General features: G+C 34.7%; 3 protein-coding genes across 3 annotated transcripts; 1 reads left to right on the top strand and 2 right to left on the bottom strand.

Annotated features, from left to right (window-relative positions):
• Nucleotides 1–18: 18 nt before the first annotated feature.
• On the bottom strand, nucleotides 19–2,049 carry LOC126678032 (uncharacterized). Its single transcript, XM_050372891.2, has 3 exons — nucleotides 1,915–2,049; nucleotides 663–829; nucleotides 19–210 (listed from the first exon to the last, which is right to left on the bottom strand). The coding sequence occupies exons 1-3, from the start codon at nucleotides 1,985–1,987 to the stop codon at nucleotides 193–195; spliced, it is 258 nt and encodes an 85-aa protein (XP_050228848.1). The 5' UTR covers nucleotides 1,988–2,049; the 3' UTR covers nucleotides 19–192.
• Nucleotides 2,050–8,945: 6,896 nt separating this feature from the next.
• On the top strand, nucleotides 8,946–10,139 carry LOC126679218 (uncharacterized). The gene is made up of 2 exons (XM_050374201.2): nucleotides 8,946–9,452; nucleotides 9,533–10,139. The coding sequence occupies exons 1-2, from the start codon at nucleotides 8,946–8,948 to the stop codon at nucleotides 10,025–10,027; spliced, it is 1,002 nt and encodes a 333-aa protein (XP_050230158.1). The 3' UTR covers nucleotides 10,028–10,139.
• Nucleotides 10,140–15,031: 4,892 nt separating this feature from the next.
• On the bottom strand, nucleotides 15,032–15,960 carry LOC126678042 (uncharacterized). Its single transcript, XM_050372909.2, has one exon. It carries the CDS (start codon nucleotides 15,780–15,782, stop codon nucleotides 15,468–15,470), a length of 315 nt encoding a protein of 104 aa, XP_050228866.1. The 5' UTR covers nucleotides 15,783–15,960; the 3' UTR covers nucleotides 15,032–15,467.
• Nucleotides 15,961–20,406: the final 4,446 nt, after the last annotated feature.

Genomic DNA, 20,406 nt, shown 5'->3' with positions numbered 1-20,406 from the left:
ATCATACAACATCAAGAATCAAGAAAGTCAACACTGAATCATCTTTAGTTGTCTAACATTGGGAATTTAATCAATGATTAATGCCTTCATAGGCTTCTCACAAGCAAAAAGTATCAGCAAATTTCAAAAGTTTCAAAAAGTCATTAATTAAAAAAAATGTCGCAACTGCCTCAATCAAGCTCCATGAGAACATCAGATGCAGCCACCCAACTGTGAAAGTACAAGCAAAGAAACGAATTAGCACTTACCGATATATCTTGGGTTCTTAGCAGACTGGCAGAGTCTGCAGCTGATAACAGACACAAAGAAAGACATAGATTCTTGAAAAACTGAAATAACAACTTACGAAATGATCTAGAATCATTAAATCTAATCTTATTATCATGTCTAATTCTCCGACATCAGACATCGCCAATGATTAAATGCTCCAAAAGTTAGAGACAGGAGATATAGCACTTCTTTTAGACACACAACAACCAATATTCTAACTTCATTGAGCCAAAACAGACTAAAGAAATAGAAAAACAACCATCATATAGCTTGACCATACCATACTGCTTCATTACGGAGTAATCAATAATCCTATTGAATAACAATGATCAGCATAAAGATATTGAATGTAGATCTGGCAGTAATCTAGGAAGACAGAAATGTGTAGTTACCAGGATTGACTCGATTTCCTCATTGGATACGGGTGTCCGTTTAGGTTGAAGAGAAGCTTTCCCTCCAACAGTCGTTGCAGTCGTTGAAGCTTTTGAGCTTAAAAGGAACTGCAGGTCAACATTTCCACCAGTTGCAGAAGAAGTCTCTTGAGACTTGGATGCAGAACCTTCAATGTCGACAAGGCATATTAAAAACATCAGAATTAGAAGCAATATTCCTATTACTTTTATAGTAGAAAGACTCAAAGTTCATAAACTATACACGTCCAATTATAAAAGAAATAAAGATGCAATGGTTATATACGAAAACAACATAACATTAGTATTCAATTAAATCAGTTTTTTCAAATTAAAAAGGAAATAAAGCAAGCATCTTCACAGAACAATAAGTCTCCGAAATGGGATGTGGACAAAGACAGTAAAAAATCAGAGTCGGCTGTGGAGTGGAAAGGGCCATTTTGGCTCCGAATGTTTCTTTAGTTAATGTCCAGAAACAGACTTCTTACCAATGCTGTTCGTCAAAGGAGACATTTGGTTTTGGACACAGCTTGTCGGCACTGTGGCCTTGAGCATGGCGATGTTATTCACCCACTCAAAGACTGCATGATAACTCAAATATGCGGCAAGACCACACACTAATTCCAAGTGAGTTGCACTTGATATTTATTGCATGCATAAAATACTGCGATACATGGAACCTCTCTCTTCATAGATAAAATTAGAGTATAACGGGGGACTGTGTTTGGCTTTACTTGGTGGTGCCTTTAGCATAAAAGAAATTCAGAACTTTTTAGAGGTAAGATATAACCAGGTGCCATGTTGGTGAATGACATAATGTCTGTTCAACAACCAGCTTTCACAGCCGATTTACTCCGACAACCCTCCTTAACTATGGATTCAACATGATTTTTTTTATGTCTCTTATGCTATAACTATTTATTTTAGACCTTGACAGGTCTCTTTTGCATCCAAAACAACATACAGAACTATAGTTAAGCCAAAAGAAAATAAGTAAAATGATCATACCAATAATGCAATTAATTCAACTAACATAATCAATAATCATCACACTGTCATACAAAAACATAGGCTAATCATATATCTAAAACCCGCATATCATCCATTATTAATCGAACAAGCAAATTACACATTATATACACATAGAAATAAAAGATTCAATCATCTCAGATAAAAGAAAACAAAAGCACATGCATCATGTTATTTAAAACGAATTAAGAAAAATTAAACAGACCAGGAGATGATTTGAGGTGTCTTTGAGGAAATTTGATGAGAGGGATCCTCTTTAATGCTTGAGCTCCGCTCATTTTTTTATTTTATTTTTACTTTTTAATTTTACTTTGTCTGGATTGTTTGAAGTTTGAACATACGAGGAAGAAGAGAGACTTTGAGAGGGAGAGGCTACGTGAAGAGGACGGGTTTTTATGTTGTGTTTTATTGTGCATAGTATTTATATATGAGCTCATTATCTTTACCGTTGGTTTCTTAAAAGAACACGTGTTACGTGTTTATTGCATGATCTCTTTTGATGATATGTAGTTTTACTGCAATAAATATCATTTTAATTAATCTTTCAAAAAAAAAATATCATTATAATTAAGAGTGTCAAACAATTTGTTCCCCCACTTTTAATTTTGTCAATTATTTTACTTTAAAATCAAACAATTTGTTCCCTCACTTTTAATTTTGTCAATTATTTAGTCTCTCTATTTTTGGTGTTAGTCAATGAAGTAAAAAAAATTTACGGATAAATTAATTTTAAATTTGAGAGACGAAATATTAGACAAAAATAAAAATGCAGGACCACATCATTTTTTTTAAATAAATTAATTTTTTGATTTAGTCCTTTAACTTGGTTGACTAACTAAAAATGGGCGAAGGATTAAATCATTGACAAAAACAAAAGCGAGAAAACAAATCGTTTGATTTTCAAATAAGAGGAGACAATGTAAATTATGACATATGTGGAAGGTTTTAGAGTAATTTGCTCAAAAAATATATACGAAAAAATTATAATAATTAAAAATTTAAAGTAAAACATTTTTATATAATTTATTATTTTTCTAATTTTTTTAAGATTATTTTTAATTTAAAATTTTTGCCCTACCTTGGCTCTGTCATTGGGTACCAGTAACTAAGCCAAATTAAAATTCTAGGTAGGGCACAATTTAGTTTAAAAAAATAATTATAATTATCTCTATGAATTTTTGTCCGAAATATTATTTATCCCATGCGTTTTAAAAAATATTATTTTTCCCTTCACATTTGAATTTCTTTTAGGAAAAAAACAATATTTCAGACTTAAACTCATAGATGTAATAATAATTAACTCTAAAAAATTAAATATAATATCACAAAAAATATACACCGTAAAATATAATTATTAATAATTTGACATCTAGCATTTTTTATATAAATTATTTATTATTGTATTTTTAAAGATAAATTTTTATTTTTTTTATTTTGGGATAGAGCTCATGCACTGTTTAACCAAATCTTGTTTTCGTCTCTTTAGTACAGTTTAAAATATATTTTGTTTGAATTGACATATGAAGTCATTTATGACATAGTTTAACATATTATATGGTGTTATTTTGTGCCGTTTTAACCTGATTGAATCCGTTTTCAATTAAAATGCTAAATATATTATGTGTTACTCATACGCGGTCCATTTAACTAAAAAAAATTATACGATATAGCCGAGCCATTTAAATAAATAGTAAAATATGCTATATCAACATGATCTAAACTCAATCAATTTAAAATGCACGGATTAAATGAATTGTGTTGTTATGAATCATAATCGACCAGTTAGATTAAATAGGTTATATGAATTATATATATATAATCCATTTAATTTTTGTATCACATTCATGTTGACGTGATTATTAAATAGGGTATATTTGCGCTGGTTTAATCCTTTTTTTAACTCTCTCTTTTTTAGAAAAAAAGATCAAAACGCCCACTAAACTTGTAATACGGGGTCATCTAATTCAATTTATATTTTTTTGAGCAATTAACCACAACACTCTTTATTTTTAAGTTAAATAATCCCATAATTGTGTTTTTAAAATGCTACAAATATAAATCGGAGGGGAGGGATGTAAAAAAATAATGAGCAAATTATGCTAAGTTCCATGAGATATACCATAATTAACAGTTTAGCACTCCTTATTTCAAAACTCTACTTAACTCAGTTTTAATTATGTTAACTATTAGGTCCCTCCGTTAATTTCGACACTTGCTTTCAAACGATTTGGTATCCCACCTTTAATTTTGTGAACGATTTGGTCCCTCACTTTTAATTTTATTAAATGATTTGGTCCATCGCTTTTAAACGATTTAGTATCTGAGTTTCAATCCGTTAAACAATTTGGTCCCTCAAATTAACAGAAGGATCTCTCAGTTAACGAAATTAAAATTGAGAGACTATTAAGTAGACTTTTGAAACAAGGAGTACTAAACTGTTAATTATGGTATAACTTAAGGACTTCTAAATAATTTTCTCAAAATAATTAGATACTTTTCTAATTGTTACGATATAATTATTTTAAATTTATTTTTTAAATGAAGAATATAAATAATAGAATTATTTGATTCAAAAAAAAATTAGAGTTAGTTATTTAAAAATATATAAATTGAATTAGATAAATTCGTATTTACAAGTTTAGGGAACATGTTGAACTTTTATTTTTATTTTTGATGAATAACTCTCTTAATTATGGAGAGCATCGGCTCTTGTTGATTTGATTTCAATGTCACGTAAGCTAGACATATGGTTTGTCTTTTAACAACTTTTGGCTCAAATTAAGCATGATTTATGCACCTTTCATTTTCACTAGGTCCTTAATTACTCACCAAAAAATTATAACTTATTATAATCATAAGCATAATCAGGGCAGACTTGTAAATATTTTATAGTGAACAGTTGACCATCTTATTATTTTAAACTTTTTAAAAATATGGATATATAAATTAATACTGTAGTGTTTCCGTCTTAAAATTTATATCATTAACCACTTAAAATTTCTATTTTGTCTATTTTCTTTATCTAACAAAATTTCGATACAATTTTGCCTACCTTATAAAATATTTCTGGATTCGCCACTGAGCACAATAATGGAGGAAATAAAGAGTATCGCTTACTAATACTAATAAAATAATCTTCATTATGCATGAAATCAAAAATATCCGTTTATTTATGCTAATTCTGAAAGTGATTTTTTATCATGTTAAAACAAGCCCCTTTCATGAATTTTACTGTGCTAGATACTCTTATAAGTTGGCAATGTTGACTCTATGCTGTTTTTTCTAGAATTAACTTTAAATTAAACCTAATTTTAGAATCAAAAATTTATAAATTATGAATTGCTTTAAAGGAAAAGAAGAAGCAATTCCCAGTTATATTCAAAATATTGAAAAAATAACACGAGCAATGACCTGACATGATAATTGTATTATATGGCTAAATATTTAATGATAATAAACTTAAATTTACTAAACAATAAATAATTGCCTACTTCATGAAAGCTATTTCCATGCACAATTTTTCTAGAACTTCTTGCTCAAATTTTAATATTTTTAATCAAATAGTAACATTTATAGTATTCTCTTCATTTTATTCTAACTGATAAAAAAATTGTTGCACATTGCTTGATATAATAATTTCACTTTTATAACTTTATATACTTAACATATATATCACATTTTTAAAAAAAGATTATTTCTTAATATCTTAATTGTTATAAATGCTAATATAGAAATATTTTATAAATATATCAATTAAAATAAACTAATAAAAAGAAATATAAAACAATAATTTTTTGGAGTGGAGTGAAAAAGAAGACAGACATTGTAACAAAATATGACCGATCAAAACTAAACAAAGTCATAAAGTCTAGTAGGAAAAGTTAGGTGCTTTACTAATTAATGCTAACTTTTAAAGGTCTACCACCTTCATTAATAAACCTGATTTGATTTGTTGGTTAGATTTAATCTTCCATCTACGTTTCTTAATCTCTCAATCAATCACATAAAAGATATATAATGGAACGTATTGCTTGGGTGTCAATTCATGTTGTGTGGATCTATTTTTTTTTATATATATATATGATCATCAGGTGTTTTGTACGGGCTCCAACTATAAAATAATACTTTCAAATTCGGGTAAGTTCTTTGCAGGAGATAAAGTTCTAATCTCAAATTTTAAACGGCTGTATACATGAAAACGGTCCGAACGCGCGATCTTACTTAAGTTGTAAGAGAATTTTATCAGCTCACCTACGCTTTGAGGTTGTGGATCTATTTTGTTAATACGACCTCCTTAGCTAATTATGTCAAAAATTATAAAATCCAACATAATACAAACTTTTAACAAAATTTGGCTGAAATTAAGCACGAATTTGGGCACCTTTCATTTTCACTTAGTCTCCTTTAATTACTGGAAAGAAGTATCAGAAAGTTCTAACTTATAATAAGGTTAAGCACAATAATGGAGAAAACAGAGCGAGTAATAGTTACTAACACTAATAAAATAATCACCTGTATGCATCAAATAAAAAATATCATCAATTTAGTTATGTTATTTTAAGATTCTGAAAGTGATTTTTGGTAAGGTTAAAATCCAGCTTTTTCATGAAGCTTGATGTGGCTCCATATTTTGTTAAGTAAGAGTATTTCTTCTTGTTTATTCTATGGCCATATTTAATTTATGCAGTACGGATTGATAATTATTCTGAATGGAATGACTATATTTTACTTTGGTTTATGAAAGTAGTTATTCTATAGAATTGCTATTTCACGATTTTATGGAATAAACACTCTTTTTAAAATGTGAAGAATAAATTTTTTATGGAATAACTATTCCATTCTATGTTATTCCATTCCATGAACCAAATATGACGTATGCTTTATATGTACACATATATAAGTATGGCGGAAATAGGATTAGAGTTTATGATTAGGCTTATTTTAATTGAAAGTCTAATGGTGTTAAAAATACAAATTCTTTCGACTTTTTGGAAGCATATCTAAACTTTTTAAAAGTTGTAAATTTATCTCAATTTGACTAATTAGTTGGAAATCTATCCACTTAGTGGATATTTTAAATTAGAAATCGACTATTTGATCTTTCAATGAGTCTGATTAAAAAAAGTTAAAAATATAATTTATATTGATAATAGTTTAAAATTAAACTCCGACGATATATCTATGAAAAAAATAACAAATGTCATAAAGGGTTGAATCAAAATCCCCACAAAGGAAGTCACAATGTCCATAAAAGGAAAAAAAACTACCAACATATCTAAAATTTGTGATTATTGATGGAGTCTGCCTTCTGAACCGGTGAGTGAACCTGCAAAACAGGGTAGAAGCTAACCGGACGGTGGTTGTCCGATTAACTCTCCGATGCTAAAGTCAGTCTAGAGCTTTGAGCAGCGTTTTGAGTATATGAATGTAATTGTGATTCTAGGCATACCTCGTGCTCCTTTTATAGTAGTCGAATATACCTAGTAGAGTTGTATTAGGCAGGTGAATCCTACTTTGTAGGGATTCGGCCGTATCGTAAAGATTCTCCTGATTTGTCGGGATCTACCTTAATCTGATAAGAGTCCTATTTAGGAACGTCTTCCTAAATAGTCTTATCTTCCTAAAGTAGAGCTTATCCTTCCATATGTAGTGTTTGCGTCCAAATAGGACAAGATTTCCATATTTAGTCGTTTACCCGAATCCTGGACTCGAAGCGCTTTCGGCGGATCACGCGGGATTCGGTCTTTATTAGCGTGTTACCGAATCTTAGAGATTCGGCATCTCCTTCGTATCTTTCGGTCTTCAGGGGGAGTCCGGTGTCGCCTGAGAGTGGATCTCCTGCAACTCGGCTCCATTATACTTACAGTAGGATTCGGTATCCATCATTAGCCCCCCCGCAAGTGAGCTGAAGTAGTTTGGCATTTATGCCTTAGTGGATTTTGGCTCTTTTGGAGCTGAGTTCTTTTATACGGGCGAGTCGTTTTGTATTCCGGGCGAGTCGTTTCATATGTTTGTGGGCGACGTTTCATCTTTAGTAAGATTCTGCGTTGCCACGTGTTGTCCATCAGTAGAGGGTTATGACTGGATGAAGGACAAGTGTCTTCGTGCGCTATTAGTTGATCCTTATTTGTAATTATGGGATCTCGTCTTTTCGGTTTCTTTGGTTTAGGCTATATAATTGTTCATTTTCTTCAATTTTCTTTCTTCTTTAACCTTTGCTTTCTCTGCAACTGCTTAAACCTTCGATTTCTTCAAGCTTTCTGTGGGTTTTCTTCTTCTGCTGTCAAGATTCCTCGTTTTCAAGTTGCTCCTTATCTTTCTTTTGATCCTGCGTATTTGCTTGCGAGGTATTTTACCTTTTCTCTAATTTAATTTCTTGGTAGTTTTTCAGTTTTCATTTTATTCCTTCTGTTCTTCTTGTTCTTCGTCTTGTTCTTCTTCTTTTCCTTTCTTTTGATCTTTTAGAGTTTTAATTTCATTATCATTCCGTGTTTCCCCCCCATTTTAAAAATTTTAAAATGTCAGAAGTAACTGAGGGGGCGAAGGGTGCTCGTGACGAGCTAGAATATACCCGGAGCTCCTTGTCAAGAGAGCAGATACTCGGTTATTCCGAGGAATTTAGCTTTCCCGAGTCGTATGTTATTCTGAGACCGGCAAAATCGTATCGGGCGAATCGTAGCACCGATTCGCCTTCCAAGATAGTAATTTTTCATGAACAGCTTTTAGCGGGTCTTAGGTTTCCCTTAGAGTCTTTAATCGTAGAGGTCTGTCATAATTTAGGTGTTCCTTTGGGTCAACTGCATCCGAACGCGATTCGCCTTCTTTGTTCTTTTATGGAATCGTGTAGGGTTCGGATGCAGGAGCCTTCGCTTGCTCTTTTTAATTATTTTTATGTTTTCTCCCGCCGAAAGGGTGAGGAATTTATTTTTGCTGGTGGTCGACCGAATCGGTCTCTTTTTAGTCTTCCTTCTTCTTTGAAGGGTTGGACCCCTAAGTTTTTCTTGGTTCAGCACTCTTCTTTCTCTTCTTTTTCGCGGAGTTTTACTTCTAGTAAGGTTTCGCTTACTAATGTACCTGATCTGGATGATGGGGAGAAGGATTTCGCCCTGTCTTTGCTGTCGGATTGTCGTTTTGACAAGCCCAAGTACAGCGTTCTTTTAGAACAGTATTTGAGTCGCCGTGAGATACTTTTGGCGGGTCTTCCTTTAGAAGGTATTTTTCTAATCTTTTGTTGTTATGTTTTTGTTTTGTAGGATGTCGACTTCTCTTGAACATTTGCTTGACAATTTTCATGTCGATATGACTGTAGATATGGGCGAGGTCACCAGTGGCGTTCCTAATCCGTCTTCGGTCGCCGTACCGGATCCAACGCCTAATCCGGTGGATCTTGGTCTTGCTTCCGGCGATCAAGTTCCTGCTGCGACTTCTGAGTCGCCTTTGCTTCCTTCGAAGGAATCAGCTCCTTCTCTGAAGGGGTTGCCTACTGGCGGTCAGAAGCGTCCTGCTGAGGACCAGGCTGGGGCTTCTGCCAAGCGTCCCAAGAAGAAGAAATCTTCTGGGGTGTCTTTCGAGGAGGCACCTCGGTTTGCTGCTTGGGCGGACGCGCAAAATCCGCCTCGTCTTTCAAACGTCGCCATTCTTCATGCTTGCATGGAGAATATTATGATAAAGGAGGACATTGAGTCCATTGATCGCGAGCATGGCGATAATTTGGCTGAGTTCGCCTGTCTCGGCGGTTTTTCGGTATGCTTCTTTCTTTTTTATATTATGATTTGCTTCTTCTTTTTTCTTTTGTTTTTCTTATTTGTTGTTTTCTTTCGCAGGTGGTCCAGTCCATCGCTGTTTTGGAGCGCCGCCGAAGGGATGCGGTGGATCAATTGAAGAAGCTCCAGAGAGATTCCGAATCCTGGCTCTCCGAGAAACAAAAGATGGAGGAGGAGGCTGGCGAGGCGACTGGTCTGATCCAACAGCTGAGGTCCTCCGTATCTACCAAGACTCGGGAGATTTCCGCTTTAGAGGCTCGGGTTCGAACTTTGTCCGAGGAAGTCGAGTCTCTACAGTCTTCTTCAGGTGCTCTCACTAAGGAGAGGGATGATCTGAAGAAAGAAGAGGGGCGTCTCCGCCGGCGATTGGGTGACTCTGGGAGCTTTTATTCCCAAGTCATGACTCAATACCGGTTGGCGATCGGGGCAAAGCTGCGGGAGCAGAATCCTGGCGTCGATCTTTCTGGAGTCAATCAGTTGGATCCTGCTTCTTTGGCGAAGGAGGTGAAGGCGAAGCTTGATAAGCAGAAGCAAGACGCTTTGAATAAGGCTTAGTTTTTATTTTCTCCTTTTTGTATTTTTTGCTTTCGCCTTTTTATTTTTTGTATTGGATCGTGGGCGGATCCTTTGTAATTTTGCTTCTGTTAATATAATGATCTTTTGACCATTGCTTTTCTTTAGTTGTAGAGTTAATCTAAACTCGTTTGTTATTTTGAGAAGTTAATCTAAACTTCTGCTGGTGTGATTTATTTGTAGGTCCGAATGGATCCTTTTATTTATTTGACTCGGACGAGTCTAAATTATTTTTAACTAAGATTCAAACGACTCTTGTTAAATTGTATGTATTAGGTCTCGAGCGAGCCTATAAGGTTTGTTTCGCCAAATCGCCTTTTATTTCAAAAATGGAAATAAGTACAAGCCATGAATTTATTGATAATACTTTCTCAGGTGTTCTACATTCCAATATCTGGGTACCATGGACCCAGTTATTGTCTTTAGTCTATATGCGCCTTTGCCAGTAGCTTCTTCTATGATGAAGGGGCCTTCCCAATTAGCTTGCATTTTCTTTACTCCTGCGTTTCCTCTGCCAACTTCCGCGTTTCGTAAGACCAGATCGCCTCTTTGAAATTCTCTAAAATTCATTCTTTTGTTATGGTATTTTGCGGCTTGCTTCTTGTATGTAGCGGCTCGGGCTACCGCTTCATCCCTTCTCTCCTCTAGTAGGTCTAGACATAGTCTTGTTCTAGCCTCATTGGTTTCTTCTTCTAGATAGTTTACTCTGATACTGGGTATGCCAATTTCTACTGGAATTACTGCTTCGGTGCCGTAGGCGAGCCTGAAAGGTGTTTCGCCAGTTCCTTTTCTAGGAGTTGTTCTGTATGCCCATAGAACGCTGTATAATTCTTCTACCCAGTTCTCCTTGTACTGAGAAAGTCTCTTTTTTATTCCTTGTGCTATGGTTCGGTTGGTGACTTCTGTCATTCCGTTTGTCTGGGGGTGCGCCACCGAAGTAAATTTCAAATTGATCATTAGTCCTTTGCAAAATGCCTTGAACCGCTTGCAATTGAATTGTTTGCCGTTGTCTGCTATTACAGTGTGGGGTATGCCGAATCGGCATATTACTTCGTTCTTGAAGAATTCCTCTACTTTGGCTGCGGTGATGGTTGCGACAGGTGCTACCTCTACCCATTTTGTGAAGTGCTCTATTGCGACGATTAGGAATTTCGCTTGATGTTTTCCCGTTTCGAACGGTCCAACTATGTCAATCCCCCAAGTGGCGAACGGCCATGGGCTTTCCATTGATCCTTGAGGCACTGCCGGTACACGACTGATGTTGTCGTGTCTTTGGCATTTATCGCATTTCTTGACTAATGCTTTTGCGTCTTCTTTGATGGTCGGCCAGTAGTATCCCTGGAGTATTGTTTTTCTTGCTATGGTAACTGCTCCTTCGTGCGCGCCGCATATTCCTTCGTGGATTTCCTTTAAGATGGATTCTCCTGTCTGAGGCGAGACACACCTAGACCATGGATGAGTTAATGAGGTTCGGTAAAGAACTCCATTGTGAAAAGAGTAGTTGGCAGATTTTCTGATGGTGCGAATGGCTTCGACTTTGTCTGTTGGTAATTCGCCGCGGTCTAGATATTTGATCAGTGGAGTCATCCAGGAGTCGACCTCCTCGATTGCCATGACTTCTGTTTTTCTGGTGCTTGGTGATTCGAGAATTTCCTTTAGCTGCATTTTAGTGAATAGATCTCCGAGTTCTGACGCTGATTTGGCGATGGCGTCGGCTTCGGTGTTTTCCTCTCTCGGGATTTGAATGATTTCCCATTGTCCTCCTTGTGCTTCCAGCTGTTGAAGCTGTGTTTTGACTTGACTCAGGTATTCGATCATCCCTGTTTCTTTGGCTTGATATTCTCCCTTGACCTGATTTACCACCAGCTGGGAGTCGCTATAGATTTTTAGGATTTCCGTTCTTATTTCTAATGCGAGGCCGAGGCCTGCAATTAGGGCTTCATACTCAGCTACATTGTTGCTGGCGGCGAATTGGATGTTTACTCCATATTCGATCTTGATTTTTTCGGGTCCTTTGAGGATGGCTCCTGCTCCAGCTCCTTTTTCATTCGATGCTCCATCTACGTGGAGTTCCCATACCAAGGCTGGTTTGGGTTGGCCAGTCTCGGTTGGAGTTATTTCTGCTACGAAGTCCGCCAGAGCTTGTGCTTTCAGAGTTGGGCGAGGTTCGTATCTTATGTCGTGTTCGCTGAGTTGGATGGACCAGTGGACTAATCTTCCGGAGGTTTCTGGTCGTTGGATCGCCTTTCGCAATGGTTGATTTGTCCTTACCACAACGTTGTGACTTTGGAAGTAGTATCTCAGCTTTTTAGCTGTGGTCAGTACGGCAAGTGCCATTTTTTCGATCTCGGGGTATCGTGTCTCCGCGCCCTTCAGGACTCGACTAATGTAGTAGATTGGCTTCATCTCGTTATCTTCTTCCCTTACCAGCACTGTCCCGATGGTCTCGTGCGTGGTGCTGATGTATAGGTATAGCGTCTCCCCTTTCAGCGGTCTGCTTAGCAATGGAGGGGTGACGAGGAACTTCTTTATTTCTTCAAAGGCGTTCTCGCAGTCTTCATTCCATTCAAATTTTTGTGTTCCTTTGAGGGCTTTGAAGAAAGGCAAGCATCTTTTTGCTGAGCAAGACATGAATCTACCGAGTGCTGTGATTCGCCCGTTGAGTTTTTGAACTTCATTTATGCTTCTTGGTGCCTTCATGTCCATAATTGCTTTGATCTTCTCGGGGTTCGCCTCTATTCCTCTTTGAGATATCATGAATCCCAAGAATTTCCCGCCTTGTACACCGAACGTGCATTTGTCGGGGTTCAGCTTCATTCCAAACTTATTCAGTATGTTGAATGTTTCTTCAAGATCTTTTGCATGGGTTTCTTCCTTCTCGCTCTTGATGATTAGGTCGTCTACATACACCTGGACTCGCCTTCCTATCTCGTCTTTGAACATGAAATTCATAAGTCTTTGGTATGTTGCTCCAGCATTTTTCAAGCCAAAAGGCATTGCCGTGTAGCAGTAGGTTCCTCCCTCCGTGATGAATGAAGTTTTTTCCTGGTCTTGCTCCTTCATCTGGATTTGGTGGTAGCCTTGAGCTGCGTCGGCTAGGCTATACATCGCGTGTCCAGCAGTAGAGTCCACGAGTTGATCGATATCTGGGAGAGGGTAGCTATCTTTAGGACACGCTTTGTTTAGATCGGTGTAATCCACACACATTCTGTTTTTCCCGTTGGCTTTCTTTACGATAACTACGTTAGCTACCCATTCGGGGTAGTGGACTTCTCGTATGAATCCTGCTTTCTCCAGTTTTTCTACTTCTTCAGCGATTATTTTCTGTTTTTCTTCCGAGAACTTCCTTTTCTTTTGCTTCACTGGGTTCGCCGCTTCTGCTACATTTAGATCATGAGTAATGACTTGGGGGTCTATTCCGACTATTTCTGATGCGTTTGCAGCGAAGGTTTTGACGTTGTTTTTCAGCATGGCCGTGATTTCGCTTTCGATCTTTGGGTTCATGTTTGCGCCGAGATTTACTCTTTTCTCTTTGTCGAGTTGGAGTTTCTTTGTTTCGCCTTCGGGTGCTGTTTCTTTTTCTTCGATGTCGTGATTAAGGATTTCTTCTATTGCCATTGCTTCGCCTGATTCTTTTATTGCTTGCTCGTAGCACTTTTTCGCCTCGGCTCGGTTTCCTTGTATCGTGATAATTCCTTGTTTCGTCGGTATCTTCATGGTTAGCGCCTTTATGCTCGTCACGGCGGCTGAGTCGTGGAGGAAAGGTCTCCCCAGTATCGCGTTGTACGGCAGGTCGATTTCTACGACGCTAAACCGTGTAGGTAATTCCTCGCTTTTCCTTGTCCTTCCTAGCTTGACATCGAGTGTAATTGTTCCGTTGGGCTTAATTGGCAAGCCCCCAAATCCTACCACAGGCGTGGCATTTCGTTTTAGTTCCGCTAGGTCTCCTCCTAGGCTTTCGTAGGCCTTTTTTGTTATTAGGTTTATTGCGCTTCCTTCGTCGATCAGGATTCTCTCAACGTTCCAGTGTTCGATGATCATGGCCACCACCAGAGCTTCGTTGTGCTCTTCAGCTATTCTCCCGAAGTCCTCTCCGTCAAAAGTCACTGGAGGAGGAGTTGAGAGTTCTGTTGCTTTTCGTTTTCTCTGTGTCGTTTGATCCTTCAGGTTTACTCTTTCAGAAGTCATCTTCTTCAATGAGATTTGTATTTGAGTTCAGAAAAGCTCCTTCTTTTGAAGTTTAGTTAAGCTTTTCCCACAGACGGCGCCAATTGATGGAGTCTGCCTTCTGAACCGGTGAGTGAACCTGCAAAACAGGGTAGAAGCTAACCGGACGGTGGTTGTCCGATTAACTCTCCGATGCTAAAGTCAGTCTAGAGCTTTGAGCAGCGTTTTGAGTATATGAATGTAATTGTGATTCTAGGCATACCTCGTGCTCCTTTTATAGTAGTCGAATATACCTAGTAGAGTTGTATTAGGCAGGTGAATCCTACTTTGTAGGGATTCGGCCGTATCGTAAAGATTCTCCTGATTTGTCGGGATCTACCTTAATCTGATAAGAGTCCTATTTAGGAACGTCTTCCTAAATAGTCTTATCTTCCTAAAGTAGAGCTTATCCTTCCATATGTAGTGTTTGCGTCCAAATAGGACAAGATTTCCATATTTAGTCGTTTACCCGAATCCTGGACTCGAAGCGCTTTCGGCGGATCACGCGGGATTCGGTCTTTATTAGCGTGTTACCGAATCTTAGAGATTCGGCATCTCCTTCATATCTTTCGGTCTTCAGGGGGAGTCCGGTGTCGCCTGAGAGTGGATCTCCTGCAACTCGGCTCCATTATACTTACAGTAGGATTCGGTATCCATCAATTATGAAATCAAAACAAATTTAGTACTATTAAAATAAATAAATAAAAAGACTGTCGCCGAATAATAATATGATCGGCAGTGAGCTAAAATTTGAACTTTGATAAAGAAACACATAAGAGGTGATAGAGTAAAAAAGAGAGACTAAACATAAAAACATTAAACACAAAACACATGTAATTTAAAATACAATACAAACCTTACTTTTCAATTAACTTGAGGAATATGTTCTTTATGGCATATTAGCAGAAGCCATAACCTTAATTACTTTTATAGAGCTAAATTGGCGCATATGCTTCACACTGTTTAAAACTAAATCAGTCTCTATTGTAAATATAGCATCTTCCTAATTATTAAGTATCAAATATTAAATTTTACAAATATATAATATTAGATCAGGAAGAGAAAAATCAATGCAAATATCAGTTCAATAGAAACTGCATCAAATGTGAATTTCTAAAATTTGGGTAATTCTCAAAGATAATTCCCAAACCAAAAAACCTCAATAAAAGAGGACATATGATTAAAAAATACTAAAACTGTAGGGGTGATAATAAATTCATCTCTCCATTTCAGGGCTCTCCTTGATACTTTCTAAACAAGGCTTCCATGCTTTAAGTTTGCCTTTCACCCTTTCTCTTTCAATTTCTTGCAAAAAATCCTCTAATTTCTTTCCTTGTTCAATATTACCCTCGATCTTAAACATCAACCATTCTAATTCCTCCTTTGTAAGCACTATCTTAACCTTAACACCACTACCCTTATTGAAATCATTATTACTATTTTTTTCACCAAAATAATCTTGAATTTGTTCTTGTTCAATCTCATCCTCTTCATGTTGCTTTCTTGAACTTGACCTAATGCAATTTCCCATGATTCTTGATTCCTTGAAATGAACTAGAAATTAGAACAACCACCTTTCTTTGGAAAAAAAATTAAAAAAACTTAAAAAAAACCACTTAATAGTAAGTGGCTAAAAAAAGAAAGAAAGAAAATGAACTTCAATTTTTGGGAGGAATTAATCAATTTTGCAAGTTATGCCTTTGAACTGAAGTAAGAAGGTGGGGTTTAAATAGAAGTTAGGTTCATATTTTCTTTTATTTATTTTCTTGATAATATTTGATTATTCTATGCTTCTTGGTAAGTGACAAAACTTAATTTCTGCAAATATAAATACAGCTGTGAATTATTTAAATGTGATAATTAATTAGTTAATTAGGTTTGTTTGTGAATAACAATATTATTAATTGGTGCAACCAAAAGGGCCCAAGCCGTGTGAAAATTAATTATAATCTTTAATTATAGTCACCGGCAAAAGAAGCAAGGCTGGATTTCATGTTACAGCTTAAATCTTCAAATCCTATAACCAAAAATGATGTCTTGAAAATGCGTCGGTAGCCAACTTTTATGGGAATTTTATATTTTCATGCAAATAAATATGGGACTTTTAACCATGATCTGTATTTTTTTAATCTTCCAATTAAAATATAATTATTATATTATTAACACATGATTTTTTTATTTTTGATATTAATGAATAAAATTAATAACATATTTGACTATATTATATTTTCAAGACAAAAATGAAAATTCTTAGGTTGCTGTCGATCTCTAAAAAAACCCTATTTTCTACAGATTTTGCAAGAAAATGTATATATGTTGAGTTTTTCTTTCTCTTTATGTCCAATCTAATTTTGGTAAGGGTTAATTGACAAAAAAATCCATGAACTCTAGTGTATTTATGATTACAACACTAACTTAAAATATTAGCGATTTCAAACATGGACTATTAATTTTTTACAGTCAAAATATCGGACATATTCAAATAAAAATAACGATGATATAAATGTCGGAACAATGCATATTTGGAGTCAACACTAGCATTAAAAAATTAACATGTGTTACAATTGCAAATTATTAATAGTTTGTATGTGAAATTGTTAAAATTTAAAATTTATGATTTAATTTATATTTAACCTTTTTATTAATATTCAAAACATTTCCACCACAATTAGGGCTATAAATGAATCGAGTCAAGCCTAACTTTGAAGTGTTCATGTTCGATTCATTTTTCTTTAAGCAGATTCATGAACTTGTAATCGAGCTTATATAAGAACCGTTCACGAACAATCAAACAAGCTCATATATGAGCTGTTTGTGAATATAAACGAGGCGAACAACACTATTGCAAGATTAGTGATATTTTGTCTTTATTCTTTGTCAATAAGTTGCATAATTATCTTATAATATTATCTTCACTAGTCTTTTACCTAACCTCTATGATGAAGAAGCTTAATTTACAGTGAAAATAGTAATTAAATAATAGCAATAGTAATGTTCATGAACATGCATGAGAAGGTTGTTATATGTTAGGTTTCATTTTCACTTTTCCCTTTATTTATTGTCTGAACAAGCGAGAGTACAGTGGTAAAGAAATTCAAGAGTAAAATAAGAAAATGCAAATAGTTAATAATTAAACGGCCTAATGGTAAAAAAAACTCAAATCTTTATGACTTGTTACAATTATATTCAAACCTTTTAATTTTTGTAATAATATCCAAATTGCACTTTTTTTATTGCAATAATATCTAAATTGCATTTTTTGTAGCAATAATAGTCAAATTGATCGCTAAATTTATTGTTTTCAATTCAGATATTAGGCTATTATTATGTTTTGATGTATAATAATATAGTAAAAGTCTCAAAAAATGGCAAAAAAACTTTTAAAAAATTCATATGAAAAGTGTAATTTGGATATTATTGCAACAAAATAATGCAATTTGGATATTATTGCAAAAATTAAAAAGTTTGGATATAATTGCAACAAGTCGTAAAGGTTTGGGTTTTTTTTTTGCCATTAAGCCTAATTAAACTAAATACTTCTTTATTATTATTGAAAGACTCTAAGGATAGTTTTCTTTATTATAAAAGGAGAAATAAGCTAAAACAGCAAAATTCTCAAATTTAAACATAACAATCTCTAATACTACATTATATAGAATCACTTATATAGATATATATGTTCACTATGTCATATCTGTACAAAGTTATATAATACTATATTATATTATTAAAATGTTATTTGTTGGTGCTATTCTAATAAATTGAAATAAGAGTTGAACATATTGATTTTTAGTTGATTATTTGTGTACATAAAGTATAAGGTATAATTCAGTAAATACTATTAAAGCCTGATTGCCGCATGCACAAGCATAATAGTCTCGAAAATCACTTAAAACTCTTCCGATTATTAAATTGAAATTAACGCATAGTACATCAACAGCTAGAATCATTTACCAAAGTTTTCTTAATTTGTGTTTGAAAAGTTAAAACCATAATGGGTCAATCATGCAATTTAAAGACTATTTCATTGCACCTCTTGGTCAGCATAAGAAATTAAAGGTGTGAACATGCGAATAATGAAAAATCAAGGTTTGATATGGTAAGCAAAATGACTCTCTTTTGTAAAATGTCTGCACTGATATCGATCGTTCTGTCCATTTCTTAATTTTCTTCGTTAAACAATAAAAATCTTCTAAAAGGTTAAATATTTTTGTTGAATTATGGACTCTTCAAGTCACAAAAGGGTCTTTACTTATGCATAGATTAATCTTCATAGTTAGAAGATTTGTAACTTTTAAGTCAGTCAAAATGTAATTTGTTTGACAGATTCAAAACTCATTTTGATGTTACATCTTCTAATTTTGTGTTGTAATTTCCACAATGTATTTCCTTGGTTCAACACATAAACTTGGCATCGTTGAAAGTAAATAACACTTATGTTAAACAATGATGTGACTCGGATCTCACTAATGTTTTGACACGAGTCTACTTTTTTTGTTTTTTTAATGAATAACGCGAGTCTACTTTGGCCTTTAATGTTTTTCTAAGCGCAAATAGGGCTTTAAGGTATTTATTTCTCACAATTTTAACACCCGATTTAAAAGGTGTGTAAACACACGTTAGTTTTGCTGATATGTAATAGAAAAAAGTACATAAGACGGTGACATAGCAATAAGCAAACGGGAAAAGGTGCATATATGACCTAATGTTTCGCCATGAGTCTACTTTGACCCTTGATGTATTGTGAAGTGCAAATATTGATTCCAACATTTTCTTTTCTCATAATTTTATCATCCGACTTAGCGGTTGTTTAGATTATTATATTTAAATTGTACAAACCATGCTCGATTACACCCAATAGTAAAAAAAATTGCATTTGTCTAACAGACAGTATCTAACTTTCTTTTTTCTTTCAACGCTATACATGAATTTCAATTCGTAATGAACTATAATTTTGTAATTATAAAATTTCTTCGACTAACAAATTGGGTGGCCATGACAGAAACATTATAAAAAATATTTTGCTATTATAAAATTATTGTTTATTTATATAATAATTACACATTTAAATAGAAGCATTGCGTTTAGAGAACTGGAAATTCAAATTTAGTCGGAGAAAATTTATATGTATTAGAACTAAACAACTACGAGAGACAACCTTGACGACGGGAGGGAGGTCATAGGATGACCTTGCCCCCTCTTATTTTTCAATATAGCTTAAATTTGTATAAAAAAATTAAACTATATTGCAATTTGCCCCTCTTAATTTTTAAGTGCATATTATAATTTAACCCCCCAATATAAAATTTCTAGCTCCGTCACCGGGAGACAAGAAGAGGTTTAATGAGCTAATCATGACATTCAATGACGTTAGAGACGGCTTCGCTTTCACAGATGCAGTGCAACAAAAATGGTCACCGGACAGTTTTCCTGATTTAGGTAATAGGAAAATAATTTTATATTATTTTCATGAGACATAATAAACTGTAGAAGCACATGATATGTATCATAGTAAATCTTTTATCAGGAATCAGGATCAACCATCACCCACTCCGGTCCCGCTTATTTTTGACAAAATCATAGCTTATATTATTCAGAAATTTGCTCATTAAGCATAAAAAGTCTAGGATTTAAAATTTAGTGAGCACCATCACAATAAATAAGTACAATAAAAGCATTCTAAACAAAACCACTATTGGAAAAACAAGCGATTAAGTCTTAATCTAGCTTGAGTTGATAGAGAGGTTTACCGGAGAAAATATAGTATTTTTCATTAAATGCTTGAAAGAGTTATATTTTCATTAAAAGCTATCCGCGTAATATCAAGAGGTGCGCATTTAGTTCCGAGTCCAACTAAAATTTTACTTTTCTCAAAATCGAATATAACCGAATCAAATTTCTGGAATTACTGAAAAAAAAATTAAAACACAAAATTCTTTTGTAGTTTCAACAGAACCGACCACAATTTATCGGTTCATATCCGTTGCTCGGTTTAGTTTGGTTTTTGCACTCTCTTAAAATTAGTAAGGGATAATGAAAGTATAGAAGTTAGGCAGCCAATGTTGGGTTCTTGGTCTCCTAAGGTGAAAGACCACAGAATTCAACAGTTCAAAGGATTCACAAACATTAGGAGTAATGAGCTTCAAGCAACTAAA

This window comes from Mercurialis annua, linkage group LG4 (assembly GCF_937616625.2).
Source record: "Mercurialis annua linkage group LG4, ddMerAnnu1.2, whole genome shotgun sequence".
Lineage (NCBI taxonomy): Eukaryota > Viridiplantae > Streptophyta > Magnoliopsida > Malpighiales > Euphorbiaceae > Mercurialis > Mercurialis annua.
The sequence above is the reverse complement of the archived record's forward strand: the minus strand, read 5'-3'. Positions and strand labels throughout refer to the sequence as shown.

Coding starts and splice junctions, on each gene's coding strand:
- LOC126678032 (XM_050372891.2), bottom strand. CDS start 1,987: ATGAGCGGAGCTCAAGCATTAAAGAGGATCCCTCTCATCAAATTTCCT. Junction 830..1,914: donor ACACCTCAAATCATCTCCTG/GTCTGTTTAATT, acceptor TCGACATTGAAG/GTTCTGCATCCAAGTCTCAA.
- LOC126679218 (XM_050374201.2), top strand. CDS start 8,946: ATGTTTTTGTTTTGTAGGATGTCGACTTCTCTTGAACATTTGCTTGAC. Junction 9,453..9,532: donor CCTGTCTCGGCGGTTTTTCG/GTATGCTTCTTT, acceptor TTTCTTTCGCAG/GTGGTCCAGTCCATCGCTGT.
- LOC126678042 (XM_050372909.2), bottom strand. CDS start 15,782: ATGGGAAATTGCATTAGGTCAAGTTCAAGAAAGCAACATGAAGAGGAT.